Below are 18,829 nucleotides of genomic sequence, written 5' to 3'. Positions count from 1 at the left end.
AATAGGGCTATGCACAATAACACAACCACTTATATTTCTAACATAATATACCTTTTGTAAGCACTGTGGGCCTTTTTTGTTATGGTACAAATTAAATTAATATTAAAATAGGCAATTATAAAATGATACAAATATTAGGAGTATTTTTTGTTATTAAATTATTTCTAACCGTTTTGCCTAAAAGCAATTTTAGAAATATTATATTTTTTACCACAGTACTCTAAATATATCCAATGAACTAAAATAGAAATTATATATATATTTTAATGACGTTAATTTACTGTTTCATAGTCCTTTAAGAATGCTTTATGTGGTCCAGTTCCACCAATGACAGAAAGGGTAGCTTAATTGTGGGTTAGCCATTGAACAAAAAATACATGATAAGGTATGAAAGCCTATTCCAACAATAATGTGGTAATTTACCGTTAATAATAAGTAAATTACCATTCTGCTCATTAAATATGCACCTAACATAAACTGTCAATAATGGAGCAACCACATTGTATTTCAATCCTATGTACTATAATTTTGGAATAAGTGAAGTCGTTAAACATTAGGTTTACTGATTGGCAGACCGTAACGCCCAGTTCCGCCCAAATCCGAAACCAGAATTTTGGAACAATGAAAGTAACTGCTACTGGCAAGTTGGCAACCATTAAACCAATGATAAAATTTTAGTTATCATTTAACTACTCCCACACCCCACCCATAGTAAATGTATGCTGAACAACTGTGATCCTCTTTTATGGGAATTAACAACTAAGTGTAAATATTTGCCTTTAAAATTGAACCCCCGAAATAGCTTAGTCATTATAGAGTGCCTAGAAGTTAATAGGCCTACGTGTTCCTTAAGTTTTGTTATACACCCAACCTTTTAGTGCTACTACAAATGAAATACTGCCCCTTTTTTATCATATATATTCACTCTACGATAGGTAGAGGCATCATAACAAAATATGCACAGGAAAAAAAGTCTAAATGTTTTTACTTTAATTAATTTTATTGGTAAAAATACAATGGCCTATTTCATTAACAAGATCTTAAAGACTTGTGGAATCACAAATTACCTGATCTTGAAGAGATATATCATGGAAATTTGGAAGGCGCTTGGCAAACTCAGTAAGCTCGCATATTCCATTGACAACCCTTGCTTGAAAATCACTGTAAAGAATCTGCACTATTTTGCTTCCAATAACCTTTAAAACAGGGTATTTGTAAGTGGTAATATTTCTTATTTATCTTCATATGGCAGGGCAGTTCAACTTGTCTATTTTAAACACCCAAGGGTTTACAAGTTAAGTTACCATACATATACCTTTATGGGTTATGAACTAATTGTTGTTTTTTACAGTGTTGCTGACAATTTGGACAACCCAGATTTGTGTATTTAGGTGGCAAAGAAAACAATAACATGCAATCACAATCTTGCCAGCGTTAAATCTTAAACTGGGTATGCTTAAGTCAAATGGTAAGCACTTTTACTGCTTATACTAGTTCATTAACACCCCTTTCTAACATAGAAATTAATTTTTGTTAATGTCAGCTAAAAGTACTAAATATTGCCAAAAAAATTAGATAGTTACACTAACATAGTTTATTGAAAAACTAAAGCAGATAAACCAATACTCACATTTTTATAGATCGTTGGCTTATCTTTTCCAATATTTTTTTTAAAAACTTGTGATGCAAACAGGAGTCTCGCTTTAAGATCAGGAGTGAGCATTTCATCACATGGAGAAACCAGTTTGGTCGGGTCCATGCCTTCCAAAAACCCAGGATTTTGTTCAAGTAATAATTTGAACGACTCACCAGAGGGGGAACATATTGTTTCATACATAGATTGAAAAGTTTTGATGTTGCTTAAATTCTTCATAGTTTGAAAGGCAGTTGATGCATTAGTTGGAGTTTCTTTTAATCTGGGTTCCTTTTCCAATTTGTCGTCGCATTTGCTTGGCTTGTTTAAAGACCCATTGGCTGTTGAATTTTGCATTGTACCGTGGAAAGGATCTCGCTGTGAACTACTATTTGGAGGCATGGAGATAAAATCCAAAATTCCTTTTAGTTCAAAACTATGTTGCTGTGAGCTTAGGCTGGGGGTTGAAGAAGTGCTTGGTCTTGAATTTAACTGATCAGTGGGACTTGAACTGGTAAGTTCAGATGATTGGATGTCTGGTGCTGGTTCCATAACCGGTTTGCTTTGGCCATTGTTAGAAACATTTGATTTATTTCGGTTGGTGGAATTTAAGAAGCTTTTCAAATGGTCACTTAGAGTCATTTCAGGAGCCACTATAAGTATGAATGAAAAGAATGTATAGGTTTCTGTTCTGTGGTAACTAATCAGTGCGCACAGTGGCACAGCCAGAGAAGAATTCAGAGTCACAATTTACAAACCTCCCCCCAAAAAAAACTTACAAAAACAATTTTTTTAACCCTTTCATTAGTTTTTCTGGCTGCGCCACTGAGTAAGCATTAGACTAATTATCAAGGAATTATAATTAAATCATTTGGACTAATTGACGCATTTACAATAAATTAAGTGGGCTATGCAAGTTAACTGTTTGAATGCGAGATTGTTTGTGCAGATCTGTATAGACACTGGACAGACAACTGTTAATCGATGACAACAATGCGAGATTGATTGTGCAAAATTAAAATACTTCGTAATGCTAACATTTTAACTTAAGACTGTGACCGTTACTGTTACCTTATATCTTCACTCTTCAGAAGAATATAAGACTTCATCATTTGATATAAAATCACTAATATGAAATGATTAACAATTACACAAACAGGTACCTCAGAACAATCTACATTGTTTTATAACTTACTGGGTTTCCCGTCATCTTGCGTGGTAAATGATTTAAACTGGGCATAATATGTCGACAAATTCGGGAAACACGCAGGAATGTCATGAAATGTGTGTAATGTTTTTGCCTGTTGCAAAAATCAATATTTTTTGGTCAGATACTGTATACACAAGCTGAGAGTCAAATTTTACACCTAAAAACAGCCTAATGATAACTTGTTGGTTATATTAATTTAACTTACTTTATCTCCAAGTGCTTTTCTCGACTCCCAACATGCATTTACTCGCTCTTGCGTGAGTGAAATATGTTGCAAAAACGATTCCGATATTTCTGTGATTAGCTTTTGATAGCCAAGTACATTTCCCGAGGTGGAGCCAGTCTTGTTAGATTTTTTTTCTATTTCTTGAATAATTTGTTGCTTCTCATGTCTGGGCATTCGGCCAAATCTAATTGCTGCAGAAGGGAATGTTTTAAAGAAGCAAAATGATACTGAATATAAGATAAAAATACGCTTAGTTTAAATTACCATCACGCGACATTCCAAGTCCAACACATTTCTTAAATCGACAGAATTGACATTTGTTCCGACTTTTAAGATCGACTTTGCATGACTGCACACAAGTTTCGTATTCAATTTTGAGTCGAATGGTCCGTCGAAAAAATCCCTGTAATTACCTGTACTGATCAATATGCTGTTGGATTTATTAACAAGTGATGACACCCATTGAAAAAAGATTGCATTATGGCTCTTATTTGAAACAAATTAGAAATTACCTATACAAATATATTATAATATAATTATAACTACATATAATATGTATTAGTTTTACTACCTGTAATAAAATGGTAAAATGTTTGATAAGCTTTGTGCTATAGGCTATTAATAGTATAGTCTGATACTGCAGAACTTACCAGTAAGCATTTGTTTCTCATTACTATAAAATACAACCAGTTGACGTCTAAATAAAATTTGAAAATTGCTAGATTATATATATATACATAACATGTTTTACAAATTACCTTGCACCCTTCACATGCATGGACACCATAGTGAAATCCAGACGCTTTATCTCCACAAACTTTGCATAGTATATTCAAATCCGTTGACTTCACTGCAAAATGTATGTAATATAATAGTGGGTTTAACAAAAACATTAATGATCTTAAATTTAAACTTAATTTTGGGTCTAGTCATACTCAACTAAGTATAATTTTCTAGATAAATATCATTTAAACAAAAAGGGTTATATATATATATATAAATAATATGTATAATATTATAAACCTAATTTGCCACTAGTGGTACCAGAGAAAGAGAACAAACCTTTTGTTACAGTATAGCGAGAAAGAGACCAAAAACAAAGCAAAAGTTGGTATTGCACAGTACATCCCAAGTATATAGACTGATAAATTACAAATGACACAAAAAAGATTTAATCATTTGTCTTGCATATGGCAATATCAATTAGCACCAAAATAAAACAAACTAACACAAAACGAATTTTACCCAATAGCTTTGTAGAAGGTCGCTTTTTTCGTAATGGTGCAAGCACTTTGGGGCATTCGGTTTTAACACAATCGGGAGAAACATCGGCGTCAACCTTATCACATTTTTCCTCACTCATATTAACAAAATAGATATGTAGTAATAAACTAATAATATCCGCTTTGGTCAATGATAAATTTTATACTTCTCAACACCAACTTGAACAAGGTTTTCTACCGATATCCGGCGAATACATACTTAATGATAATATATGAAACTGTTGAAAAATGAAAATCAAAATTGAAATTCAGTAAGACTTTATCTTCCAAATAGGCACTACGTACTAACAAAGAAAGCTCTCTTATAGTGAATGTTAACTAAAAACACTTCGACACAAATAGGCAGTTATTTTCTTCTTTTAAAACAATGTTCAGATAACGCTGTACAAATCCGCAACTCAAAAATGTCACATAATTTATTTAAGTGGTTCGAGCATACAGCATGCGCAGTACAGTAGTTTCAGCGACCATTTTCGGTATCTCAGAGTGAGACCACGTGCATAATAGTCCCAAGTTTTTGGGAATAAAATGGTGATATATACTCTGTTTTATGTTTCAATGGCAATGTCCGCTCAAACAAAATTGTATTACTCTTTGGGGTAGTTTCCTTAAGCCTAATGTCGTATACCGATAGTGAGACGGTGCCGTGGTGGTTAGCACGCCTGTCTCTTATCCAGAGGTTTTCAATTTAAGGCTCGTCGCTGGCTCGCTGCTACCATTGTGGGCGTATGTGTCTTTGGAGTCTCTTAAGACTCTTAACGGCAATTACTTAAACCTGGTGGTCACTAATGGGTTGTTTATATTGTCAGCCTTACAAAAAAGACAGTCACAAAGTTGCATAAATGGGACTCGTAAGCTGACACTAGGTGTATATTAACTAATAAAACACTCGTTTTCAGGCCACATGACGATAAAACTACTTCAAACTATAAACCCTATTTCCTTCTTTCCGTCAAACAGAAAAGAATGCACATGCAAGAGAATTCTTTACTGCCGTGTACGTTCGCTGATAACTTTTCTTATTCCATCGAGGGAGATCGCATGTGGCGCACCCGCCCCCTTCACACCTATTTGCTATAAAGATCGCGTTGATTTCAGTACTGAAGTAAAATTTGTATTCGCTCTTAACGAAGGACAATTTTTGTTTAACTTTTACAATTTTCTTGGCTCGTTCTAATAAAAAAACAGACATGTAATAATATCATCCGCTAAGTCAGTAATTAATTTAACATTTCTTCACAGTGGCTTTTATAAGAAAATATTGCAGTGTATTGCAGCAACAAAAAATTAAAATCAACTTAGTTTTTGGATTAATCCATTAAAGCATTTCTATTGACTATATATTTAAAAAGTAAATTGCATTTTATTTTTTTGCATTTATGCAAATAATTCTCGATATTAACTAATTACTATCTATACAGTACTAGCTGTTTACGAACTCTTGCGTACAGACATACTTTCGCTTTATAACAACTCTATATAGTATATTGTAGCAGGTAATGTCACCTCAGGCAATATAGATAAACATTACTATAGATGCGTATCGGTAAACTTTGCTCTGGGCATATGTTTGTAGATATAAAGTTTATTCGAGGTTAACCGTAATCCATTGGGATGGAATACAAGATAGCATGGCTCTAACAAAAGGAACAACACCTTTAAATACATAATATCTAAATATCCTGATCGTGTTTTAAACAATTAACAACGGCCAAAGGAAGTCGCGAGGATCCAGTTTTCTAATTCGTTGATTTTTCTTTATTTACTACAAATAAAACAACAAAATAGAATAAAAAGATGCCCCATCTTTTCCCACTCAATTACATATTAAATTAAATAATGACAGCAACTTGTACCCACATAATCAAATTTGACTTCAACTCCCCTTCTTTTATTTAAAGTTGTAGTATTGGAATGTGTTATAGAGTTGTATATAATTATAATCACTTAAATAAATGGATCAACTGGGGTCTGTGAACCATAGTTTAATGTTTAAGGTATTGCGCTTGATTGAACTAATCGTCAATCGCTGATTATGCATTGTTAATTAATCTAAAAAAGCACCAACCGACGAACAAAATAAATAAGACAACTAAGAACTAATGTGTTCAATAACGTTTTAAATAGGGAATTATTAACTTTATTCTCGCGTGACCGGAAAACGACAGTCGTTATTTTTTTGAATTTTTTATTATAATAGTTTGAACAATCTATTAGTGGCCACTGGGTGAGAAAAATTGCCGGTAAGTGTCCCCAGCTTGATTATTGGACACCTAACGTGCCCAACAAGAACAACTGTTTGACGAAAAAGCCGTTACAGGCTCAATTCAAGAACACGTGTTGATTAATTAAAACATAAGACACAATGGTCGTTATCATTCTATTCTTTCATTTCAAATACCAGAGAGCATAGAGTTAAAGCAGTCATAGTGTTACGCATTCTGCCAATGAATATACAGCATAACCAACAACGGTGGCAGCATCGAGCTGTATATTCGTTTTGAATATATGAATTCAGCGTTTGGATCTCAGTGGAAACACAGATAGCGCTCGAGTGTTGAAACCCGCTTTATAAGGTTACACGTTGGTTTTATTTTAACCTTCTAACTTTTTTATTATTCCGGTATTGTATATTTAACACAGTACGAGGTCAATAACAGATCTTACCCAGTGGAATGCCCAAACTAAACAACTTACAACTCACAATATACCAATAACTGATGACAAATGGAAAAGTCTGTCATCGAATACTTTTATCAAACTAATATTTTATTCCGAACTAATTTGGTTTTATATTAGGGTGGTCATGGTCACGTTTTCTCTCGTACCATTATGTAGTATAACAAAGAAAATATTCACCGAAAAATATAACCGTAACCACGAGACTCTAACATAGTGTTATATAGTTGTTCAGAACACGGTAGGAAAACATGGAATTTAGGCGCTAACGGTATCCCATCTTACCCACATTTCCACATGTTGCCATAAAACCGCGTTTCACAAGGGTACATGTGTATACATTTATATATATCACTATAGCTGTTGCTTCTATAGTTAAATAAAGGTTAGCAAATTATACATGGAAGTTACATCATATAATCTTTACGTTGGCACGCAATGAAGCCATCGATTTGGTTTACGTCAAGCCAAAATTACCACAACACGTCTTTTTAGGCGAACTGTACATATGTTGTTAAGAATGGGTAAATATGGGTTTGTTCAAGTTTGAAAAGATCCGCACTCAACTTGTCGGTTTAGAAGTATAATGGTGCGTATATCATTGAAGAATTTGCGAAGAGCCAACAGGAAAATAAATCTTATAGTCAGGGATCTCTTAACGAAAGTGTTCCACCGTGACCCATGTGCTTAGACGGAAACGGCCACGACTGCGTTGTTTGCAATTTTTTACCTTTCCGTATAATCTCTTTATATTGAGATGCACGGTGTGGAAATACACAATGTTATATTCATTGTCTAACAATGTTCTATCCGCGCCTTGTGACGTTGGTAAAGAGGTGTTATACAAGTACAAGTAAAGCACTGGCAACGCTTCTACCGTGCCCATCTTCAAACCAAGGTAACTGCCGCAGTCATAGCCTTTCATGACAATACCCATAACACCGACAGTGAAATTTCCAGCATTAAACAACAATCAAGCAGAAAGCACATGAGATATTACGAACGTATATATATGACCGCCCCCTGTGTTGCCTGGCTGTTATGTGAAATGGGGTTGAACGATTCAGTGTTTAACAATTGACTGGGGGATTCTACGGAAGAGATCCATTTTTTGTAACACATTCGATCTGTATAGATATAACTGAGACGGAGGAGAGTGGTTGTTATATGCGATTACGTACTTAATGATATGATGACATAATGCAATGTATAAAATATTCACGTTTACGAGTTAGTTCTAATACAAATTAAATGCATAAAGAGGCGGTATATATGAATAAAGAAATATATTCGTAATAAATGGACAAGCGCGCGCTTAATAACGGAAGTTTAACTTGCGTAGGTAAAATTTAGTTTTGTTGACAGTGTATTAAACTGATAGTATACTGAGAACTATTTATACCAATTATTAAAACTTTATAAAGTATGTAGGTTCGACGAGTGTCGACTGAAAAATGTTATAGTGTGGGGGGAGGGGGGTAAAATGCGATATACTTTTGTTCTCTTTTGGCTTTTTCATTTGGTAGTAATAAACGAAGAGTAATTACAGAATAATATTATCGCAACGTCGCGACTTTAAAACAGCGTTGTTAATAGTTTAAACCACGATAAGGAAATATCGTATTTATGTGCTTAGGGTATCCCGCCTGACACCACTACATATTACTATACATTTTAAAATAGGCAATCGTTTCGAGAATCTGTACTTGAAAATCGTGATTTTTAAATATGATAAAAGTAAACATTACGTTGATATGCCTTGTACTAATTAAGTCAACGTTGGCCAATGATGGATTTTCATACGACATCGGTAAGTTGTGTATAATTACCTTCACATAATTTAAAAGTTGTATTCCCAAAATATTTTTTTAGGTGCATAAAACAATTTTCGGGTCAATTTCCATAAAAAGAACATGACAGTCTATGTGTGTAACACTAATGTCTTTTAATTTTATACTGAAACCCTATTTTTTTTTAGATCAATCGGAGTTGGAAAGTTTGGTTCGGCCAGCGTTACGTGAAGCTTTTCAACAAGTAGGAAGGGCAATACACCGCACAGATAAGAACTGGAAAAACGAAGTAAACAAAAAACCCAACTATAAAATTTTGCAACAACTTATAGCGAAAACTGTTTAAAAAAAGTTTGTTGCTAAATACTGTCCAATAATTTTTACCATACGTTTGGAAAATCGAGTTTTTTTCTTGAAATTGATAATATTGTTCACTATTTTTTACAGGATGTTTGGAAAACGCCTCTCCGTCTTTTTCAATACTTTAAACAACCGCCATGCCAAGAGACCGCTGATATGGCAAAGGCAGGAGACATATATCATTACACATTTGATATTTTGCAAAATAAATTAAAAAACCGTTTCTCGAGGTAAGCCATGACGCTACAGTTCAATAAATAACGTTCATTTTCTATTCACAAACTTTCTTATAGATCGAAGCGAAGAGTAAACGCCACTGACATTCTTTCCACGGCAACAGTGGCGGAACTGGCTAAGTTTTCCGGTTGTAGGGTTAATTCGATGTCACCAAAATGCCCCAACACATGTCTAGCCACACTTTATCGGTCAGTAAAAATGCTATTTTTTGTTATATTCGTTATTGCAAATCCTGTATATTTCTGCCCACTGAACGGACCACAACAATGTGAATCAGCATATCCTATATAGGTGAGGTCATACCGCGAGGCACGCCAGAAAATGTAGGCCTAAACTGCTATAAAATACAATATAGTAGATTGGGGTAAGATGGGACATCTTTGGCATATAAATAACTTGATCGTGTTTTAAACTTGATCGTGTTTTAAACAATTAACAACGGTCCGTGGAAGTCGTAAGGATATAGTTTTATATTTATTTGAATGTTCTTTGTTTACTAATAAATTGGAGGAGCAAACAGAGTTAAACGGTTTCCCATCTTCTCCCACCCTATACTGTATATATACATAACGTATACGCATTAGTGTTAAAAAATCCCAATGCCACATCATGTTCAAAACTCGCAGGTGTTCATATAACATCTATATACTCAGGTCGCATAACGGCGATTGCAATCACGCCACTAACACATACTGGGGAGCTGCAAACAACCCATTCGTGAGATGGTTACCTGCAAAATACGAGAACGGGTTCAGTACAGCTATTGGTTGGGAGTCAGATCGGTTGTACAATGGACACCGTCTACCCTTGGTTCGCGAAGTCTCCAATGACGCAATGAACACATCCAATAACCAAGTGACTGGTAAGTTAACCACGTGGATTGAATACTGTTAGGGTTTAAATATCGGCAAAAAACAAACATACTTGTATGCTCTCGCATCCGCACCATTTAATTTTGAGAAACGCATTTCGCATGCTGTAGAATAATGGACGTAGCGTTTAATTGAATATGTTCGCTGCAAAACTTTCCATCCGCCAAATCTATAAGTGCAGAAACGTTTAAGGTTTATTACAGCAAATTTGATTTTGTATTCTTAGTTCGTTTATATACTATCTTATGACTAAAATGACCCATCCGCAATGTGAGGTAGTTGCTTCTGCCCCCCATTTCTGTTGTTTTTGCGGTTCTTTACAAATGCATTTATACGAATCTGCGTCCACTTATGGTTGACGTTGATATGGTGTATGGTAGGGTGGGGTAAGATAGGAAATATTTTTGGTAAAAAAAACAAAAAAATACTTGGAGAAATAAATAATTGCGACCTCGTGATAAGCGATTTAGGTGCTAACATTGTTCTATCTTACCCCACAGTACTATACAGTGGGGTGAGAGAAAATAGGACACCGCTTTTCTTATTTTTGTCTAAGTTTGTAGCAAACAAAGAACATTCATAGAATTAAACAACCATATCCTCACAACTAGACCGTTGTTAATTGTTTAAAACACGTTTGGATATTATGATTCTATACTCAGGCGACTCGTCGTATTCTCATATGCTGGTGGTTTGGGGTCAATACATCGACCACGACATCGATTTCACCCCACAAAGTTTGAGTACTTCTACCTTTCAGGGATTGACAAATTGCGCGAATACGTGTGAGAACAAATCACCGTGTTATCCTATCCAGGTAAACTATACAGTGTAGGGCGGAGTAAGGTGGGACATGTTTTTATTTTATTTTCCCGTTCTCATTTATTTTTCTCGTAGCTTCACGACTCCAAAATAGCGTTGTTAATTGTTTAAAACGCGATTAGGAAATATGGGACATAGGTGCTAACGTTATCATATTCTTTATATACCCCACAGTACTATATGTAAACATTCTTTTCACTCGTGGTGAAAATTGTCAATGCATTTCAACAACATAGAGTAAGTCATAGAAATAAAGGACATTACGATAACGCAATATTTTGCTATACATTGACTTTAACAGCGTTAGCAAATGCACAATAAACTACCATCTATAAAAACGGCAATACAGTGATGTAGCAAGCAGAATTTGCTCATGGTTAACCTAGCGGTCTGCTTACAGTCTAATTTGTTCTACCTACACTTATACCTTCACTGACATATACGGATGAATATTTCAATACAAGAACACGCATGTGTTTGAACGCCAACAATGGTATAGCAGCGACGTGGCTTGAACCGATTACCTGTGGATTAGGCGTATACCGCTTTTTCACGGCGCCGGACAAAAGTCATAAAATGGTAATTAACATTAAAGGTTCCAGCGAATGATCAACGAATCAAAACAGCGAAGTGTTTGCCGTTTTTTCGTTCTGCGGCGGTTTGTGGGACAGGTGATACTTCTGCACTTTTTCATAAACTGAGACCAAGGGAACAAATCAATGCTGTGACTTCATTCGTAGACGCCAGTACGGTAAGTTAGATTCTAAGTTGCATTTAATCGGAATTTTGTTGAATTTTAAAAACTTTAACAAAAATGTCCTATTACCTTTTATTTCGTTGAATTTTACAGATTTTCATCAAAAATGTTTTATTGTTAGGTTTATGGTAGCAGCGATGCCCTTAGCAATGTGCTACGAAACTTATCTACAGACGAAGGCCTCATGCGGGTCAATGCATTATACTCAGACGGTGGGTCAAAGGTTCTACAATAACAAGATTTTAGCAAAAATTTAAACATAATGGTCCTTACGAAATATAATTGCTTTAGATTGATAGATGGCCTATTATCACCCTATATTTCATTTCCTGAAGCGGGAAACCATCAAAAACAACAAATATATTGTGTGGCCGAATTCGCAATTATTGTTATCGCCACGATGTTCTCCTTGACTTCATTCATATGTGACGTTCTTAAAGCAAAACGCGGACATCGGCTTTTAACAATAGCACTTCATATACGTCAACAATTCCCTTTAGGATCTCGTGCATATCTCCCATTTGACCCAAGCAAGGGGTGCGTTCAAGACCCGCGTGACCTTAGTGGGAACAAAATAAATTGCTTCCACGCAGGAGACGGGAGGTATATGTATAGACTGTATTATTTGGACCATAACTTCTGGAACTACCATTTATAAATAAAAAATATATTTCTCTATATTTGAAATTGTTTCAGATAATTTCTGTATATAAAATTGTCTCAGGTGATTTCTGTGTCTCGCAACTATCAGAACGCCGGTTTTGTAAACTAATTCGGGCTTGTATTCGGGTAAACTCTAAAAATACACTGTTTAAAAATTTAGTCAAAAAACACTCTCACTGCTTTTCTTTGTTGGAAGCTACGAAATAATGCCTTTAAATGTCCAATATTAGAGTGAGCGAACATCTTACTCTGTCTGCTATCCATACATTGTGGATACGGGAGCACAATCGAATTGCACGAGCATTAAAAGTCATTAACCCCCACTGGAACGGTGAAATATTATACCAGGAAACTCGGAAAATAATCGGGGCTTACCACCAAGTCGTGAATTGGAAGTAAGGAACTAATATATAGAAGGGTGGGGTAAGATGGGACATGTTTCAATCTTTTTTCTCTCCTTTTTTGGTATAGTAAACAAAGAGAATATTTAAAGTTGATTGTTAAAAAACGATTAAAAATATGGGGTTTTAGGTGCCCCACCTTACCCCACATATCCCACCTAACCCAAAAATACACTTTTCTGCTTTTGTCTGTTTGATTTTACACGTATATTGTTATATGCATTAAAATAATGGTAATATAAATCTATTTATGACATGATTTTTTGACCGTTCTTAAGTTACTATTGTTTTTTACCCAAACCGACCTTTTTAATGTATTAATTTTCTTACGAATTAAGTTTGCATTTTGGAATAATACTACACCGTCTCTTTTTCCCAGAGAATATGTGCCGAAGATTATTGGCCCAACAGGCATGGCTATGATGGGGAGTTATACTGGTTACAAAACGAACGAAAATCCGAGCATATCAAACGTATTCGCCACCGCTGCTTTTCGCTTCGGGCATGCCACCATTTCACCCATGTTTAGAAGGTTGGACGAGTCATACAACAACCATCCAACTTACCCGACTATATTACTGCATCAGGCATTTTTCTCTCCATGGAGAATGATACGGGAGGGTGGCATTGATCCAATAATGCGAGGTAAGTCTGCAGCCACACTTGTGGGCTTATAGATACCACTCGTGTGGGCTTAGAAGCCACGATTTTGTGGGTTCAGAAGCCACGCTTTTATGCGACACTTTTACTCAACCCGAAGCGTGTTTATAACCACCGTCATTTTTTTGCTAATTTTATTCTCTTCGTTATATGAATTAACCTAATCTTTGATACTGTATTCGGCGGTATAAATAAAAAAAGTGAACAAAATAGAAATTTAGTTGCGATTATGTGCACTTTAACATTCGAGGCAATACGCAAATTGACGTTTTATGTTAATATACGTAGAAGGGAAAACGGGTCTGCTGTCACACTTGGTCGAGCAACGCATAGCACACCCTATAAGGTTCTAATTTCAAGCACTGAATGCTTTGTATAATGGATACGCCCGTCCGGGTTTTGAATGGAAATGATCCTTATCATTCTTTCAATGTATTGAAAAGACCACAAACGGACAGGGTGTTTTTAAAGTGTATAGACCTGGAAATTTTCATATAGTCCTGGAAAGCCCTAAAACCTTTTTAGTTCCATGCCCGTAAAAAACGTAGCTATTTTGGGCAATGAACATGTCTTCAGCCGCGAAAATAATACGTCAAACAAAAAAGTATTTATGTTCATGGCGTGCAAGGAGTTTAAGTTTTATTGATGATAAACACGTGGCATATATATATGGTAGGGTGGAGGAAGATGGGACATCTTTAGCAGATAATATCCAAATATCCGGATCGAGTTTTAAGCAATTTACAACGGTCTATGCCTATGGAGTCGTGATTAAAAAGTTTTATGATTCTTTGAATGTTCTTTGTTTACTACTAAACAGGGCGAGAAATGAATTTAAAAGATGTTCCCATCTTTCCTTACCCTACTATGTAAAAGTTTACAAATGCGTTCAAAATGTTTTCTCTTTTACAAATGCGTTCAAAAAAAATGTTTTCTCTTTTACAAATGCGTTCAAAATGTTTTGACATGCGCTAAAGCCAAAATGACGGTCACTAAAACACGTTAAGAAGGCTGAACATATATATGTGTTAAACTTATCCGACGAGTTCAGCACAAACTCGGTAAATCATAATTTGAATGCCCGTATAGGTTTGATCGGTAAAGCCGCAAAACTTATTGTTCCCTCCGAAATGATGCACGAAGAGTTAAGAGAAAAGCTCTTTCTACTTCAAAACCAGGTACATGACAAAAACAAACAGATTTTTTAATTTCAAGTAAATTTCCTGATTGGTTTTAAGTTGCAACAGTAGGGCCGACATTGCCGACATTTTAATATATACACTTTTCATTGTGAACAGTTCTAACCCAAATTAGCTAAGCTATAAAGTATAATACAACGTTGTGTTTCGTGATACACCAAAGCCAGCAGTTGAAAAGACTTTGTAAATCAAAACACGAATTTGTCGTTCCTCTCACAGGTAGCTTTGGATCTCGCATCTCTTAACCTGCAGCGTGGGCGCGACCATGGGTTACCACTTTATAATGACTGGCGAGAAGAGTGCGGGATGTCTAGAGCTGACAATTTTTCCCAAGTTGCTATGGAAATAACAGACGCTTTGCTGAGAAGCAAACTCGAACGCTTATACAAGCACCCTGGGTGAGATTCAGTTGGTTGGGAGAAGACAGGACATCGTTAACATATAATATCCAAAGTTCTGATCGTGTATTAAACAATTAACAATGGTCTATGGTAGTTGTGATAACACGGTTTTATATTTCTTTGAATATCTTTGTTTACTAACAAATGGGACAAAAAAATGGAACGAACAGTTGTCCCATCTTATCACCTAAATCCAATATTTTCTGATCGTGGATTAAACAATTACCAACGGGGTTTAGCGAGTCGGGGGGCCACAGTTATAAAATACTGTAAATATTCGTAAGTTTATGACCAAATGGGACGAGAAAACAGAATGATACATCCTATATTACCCCACGAATCATGTCCCATTTTACCTCACCCTACTATATGCTTAACTTTTTTAGTAACATTGATGTCTGGTTGGCTGGATTAGCGGAAGAATTACTCCCAGGATCACGAGGAGGGAAGCTCTTCACTTGCATGCTTAGTCGCCAGTTTAAATTTCTAAGAAACGGTGATCGATTTTATTACGAGAATACTGGTGTCTTTACACCCCAACAGGTTTGAAATTAAACTTCCACGAATTTTTACGAGTAGTCTTAAACTAAACGCATTATATTTAAGCAAAAATATCCCAACGGCTCAAAAATATTCGCCCACAAATTTACATACGTGGCACCTATAAAAGCGGGCACGAGGTGAATGGAACAGAACATCCATGTCATATCTATATTTTATCGTTGTCCCCCCACACGAGGTTAAAACAAGTTATACATTCATTGTCGCAGGACCAATCATTTTCAGTATAATTTTTTTTAAAAGCAGTATTTATATTTATACACAATCTCAATAAACTAAACTAATATTTCAGGTGGCTGCACTTAATCGTTTGTCATTCGCCCGAGTAATTTGCGACACAACGGGTCTAACTGAAGTTCGTAGAGACGTGTTTTTCCTATCAACTTACCCTACAGGTTTCGTAAGCTGTAATTCGATTCCGTCACTCGATCTTATGGCTTGGAAAGAAGACACAACAGGTACAGAAGCTTTCGTTTTTACTGCTCAAGCATTACTAACTAAGTTTTCTCATCTTTTTATATACCTTGTCCTTTTACCATATAACTTTTTGTTCTGAAAAGTGCAATACTATACATCTGGCACTACTTTTGCTCTTAATAACACTGCTGCGCAGTTCTGAACAAACCACTTCTGCCAGATAAGCGTGTAAGTTACTGGCGCACGCTTGCACTCCAGGGAAGTTATACTGTGTCGAGTCATCAGGTAATTAACGAACAGTGAAGGATAACTGCGGGCAAATAGCGTTCGATTACAGGTTCTTGCACCGTTGTACTACAGGTTCTTACACAATTATAGGTTCTTAACTGTTACACATGCGCTTATAAACATATATTTAAATTAAACGCGCGTGTCCACAAAGCACTCATTTTATTGGGTGCAAACGTTCGCGCGTTTTAATCAAAGGTTTTTGTACACTTTTCCATCTTCTGCCGTGTCATCACGACTTTCGTTTATTGTCTTTAGTTCTTTACTTTTTGCTCATTTTTTGACCAACGTTTTTTGAAACACCCCCTTTTTTATTATTACTTTAATAGTGGGCAGCTGCGGAAATGTCCCAAGTATTCCAAACGGGTCGTGGAAACGCTGTGGACAAACTGGAGTAAGCTATACATGCAGTCCTGGTTATGTGGTTCAAGGAACACCCGATGTGACTTGTGGAGCAAGCGGCTTCTCACAACTTCCTAGCTGTTTAGGTGGGAATATTGAAAATATACATCTTACAGCAAAATTTTGCGTATTGGGCAAGATGGTCTATGTTTTTGTTATTTTTTATCGTCACGTTTGGTTTTCAACAAAAAATATTTTTTTATCTTTGCACCTCGATAAACGTAAAAGAGTGTTGATGAACGCGGTATCCATATTTTGCCAAAGTACAATGACATCTTTTATAAAAACCTTGTATGTCTACCAGTATAAAAACCAACTGATCATATGACTTGACACGGTGTCACAATCGTAACAGACGCTTGAGACTATGCTTGTTTATTGAAAGTTTCTGATATGTTAAGTTTAAAACGTTGGTTTACAGCTTTCATATTTTTTTTTTTTTTATTGTAATCCAAAGACGTAAACGAATGTCTAATCAAAAACGGAGGGTGCCAGGATGTCTGCACAAACCACCAGGGTAGTTTTACTTGCAGCTGTGCGATGGGTAAACAGCTAGCCAATGATGGTCAAACCTGCGTCACAGTTCAACAAACTACAATAGCCGACCCAATGACGTCAACTGTAAGTTACAAATTAATATAACTTGACGCACCTGAAAATGCGCTTATCAAAACAAATCGTTTATTATTAGTTATGGTCAATATTTTGAGTGCACGAGGGCGTTATATATACAAGTCAATTTAACCGTGGCAATTTTTTATATAGGTCACACCCGCACCCCAGATAAACATCCCCGCTATCGTTGTTGGCGTTGTACTTGGAGTTGCAGTGCTGTGTTTCTTTGCACTTGTGTGCTACTTGATATATCAAAACACGTAAGTTTGAGGCATAAACCTTATAATAGTATAGTGTAGTTCAATGTAATTTTTTTTACAATAAGAAGGCTTTTATCTTTGGTGACATATAAACCTAGAGAACACTATTATAGTAACTTGATATGTTTAAATATATAATTCTTAGGAAGGGCGGATTCACCCGATATAATATCGCATACTATATAGATAAACAGATTTTTAAATCACATTATAATTTATATCTTACGGGTTATTTTGTTTTTTGCACGCACATGCTTTGGTATATTGCTTTTTTGTGTATGTATCATGTATTACATATATAATAGCGTGGGGTAAGATAATCCATGCTTTCTCTTTATCTTCCCATATGGTAGTAAACAACGAATATTTACTGAATGATATAACCTTTTGGTCCCACGACTCTTGATATATTAGGGTGAGGGAAGATAGGACACCATTTATCCCATTTATACTCGTAAAATTTGGTAGTAAACAAAGAACAGTCGAAGAATTATTAACACGACTCCTATATATTTGGATATAATGTGTCAAAGGTGTCCCATCTTTCCCCGCCCTACTATAATTGTTAAAACAAGATCCCCAAATGTATAGTAGAGTGGGGGAAGATGGGACACGTTTTAATTCTATTTTCTTGTCCCATTTGGTAGTAATCAACAACATTTAAGGAAATATTAGACCGTATGCCCACGACTTCCATACGCCGTTGGTAATTGTTTAATACTGATCGGGATATTTAGATATTATGTACTAAAGGTGTCCCGTCTTCCCCCACAAAATTATATGGGGATGATGTGGTAACTTTAGCAGTATTATGGACCGGGAACAGCTACAAATAACAACTGTTTACTTTCAGAAAAATGTCTACAACGAATAAACATCTCATTTCGAGTAAAAAATATGAGCTCGACAAGTCTGCGTTTGACAATCCTTCTCGAGATATGGATTCAAGAACCTAGTTTAGATTTAAATCATATTTCAATCGCGTAATCTACTTTATTTACACATTTGTAGCACTAACCAGCTATAATCGATAGTGATTTTTTTGCAGATTGTAGAATGTGTTTAAACTTTTTTTGTACAAAACATTGCAAAG

At 35.6% G+C, this 18,829-nt stretch overlaps 2 protein-coding genes across 5 annotated transcripts in view; one reads left to right on the top strand and one right to left on the bottom strand.

Moving 5' to 3' along the window:
• The window catches only part of ppar (nuclear receptor), a 20,406-nt gene extending 4,075 nt beyond the window's left edge, over positions 1 to 16,331 (bottom strand). Inside the window, exons 1-8 of one of the 4 annotated variants that reach the window (XM_018812721.2) lie at positions 16,143 to 16,328; positions 3,828 to 3,919; positions 3,720 to 3,766; positions 3,334 to 3,472; positions 3,049 to 3,260; positions 2,829 to 2,934; positions 1,631 to 2,286; positions 1,068 to 1,196 (exon numbers count right to left, since the gene is read on the bottom strand). In XM_018812721.2, the coding sequence (XP_018668266.1) occupies positions 1,068 to 1,196; positions 1,631 to 2,286; positions 2,829 to 2,934; positions 3,049 to 3,260; positions 3,334 to 3,472; positions 3,720 to 3,740 (1,263 nt within the window). In that variant the 5' untranslated portion in view covers positions 3,741 to 3,766; positions 3,828 to 3,919; positions 16,143 to 16,328. 4 annotated transcript variants of the gene reach the window in all.
• On the top strand, positions 8,475 to 18,829 carry LOC100183311 (thyroid peroxidase). The gene is made up of 19 exons (XM_002130369.3): positions 8,475 to 8,841; positions 9,010 to 9,110; positions 9,269 to 9,411; positions 9,475 to 9,606; positions 10,072 to 10,280; positions 10,953 to 11,107; positions 11,708 to 11,863; positions 11,991 to 12,081; positions 12,370 to 12,472; positions 12,763 to 12,927; positions 13,313 to 13,578; positions 14,683 to 14,771; positions 15,012 to 15,190; positions 15,580 to 15,736; positions 16,047 to 16,212; positions 16,789 to 16,947; positions 17,319 to 17,482; positions 17,627 to 17,736; positions 18,590 to 18,829. Exons 1-19 carry the CDS (start codon positions 8,760 to 8,762, stop codon positions 18,690 to 18,692), a joined length of 2,730 nt encoding a protein of 909 aa, XP_002130405.1. The 5' UTR covers positions 8,475 to 8,759; the 3' UTR covers positions 18,693 to 18,829.

Source organism: Ciona intestinalis, chromosome 8 (genome assembly GCF_000224145.3).
Source record: "Ciona intestinalis chromosome 8, KH, whole genome shotgun sequence".
In the NCBI taxonomy this organism is placed as follows: Eukaryota; Metazoa; Chordata; class Ascidiacea; order Phlebobranchia; family Cionidae; genus Ciona; species Ciona intestinalis.
The sequence above is the reverse complement of the archived record's forward strand: the minus strand, read 5'-3'. Positions and strand labels throughout refer to the sequence as shown.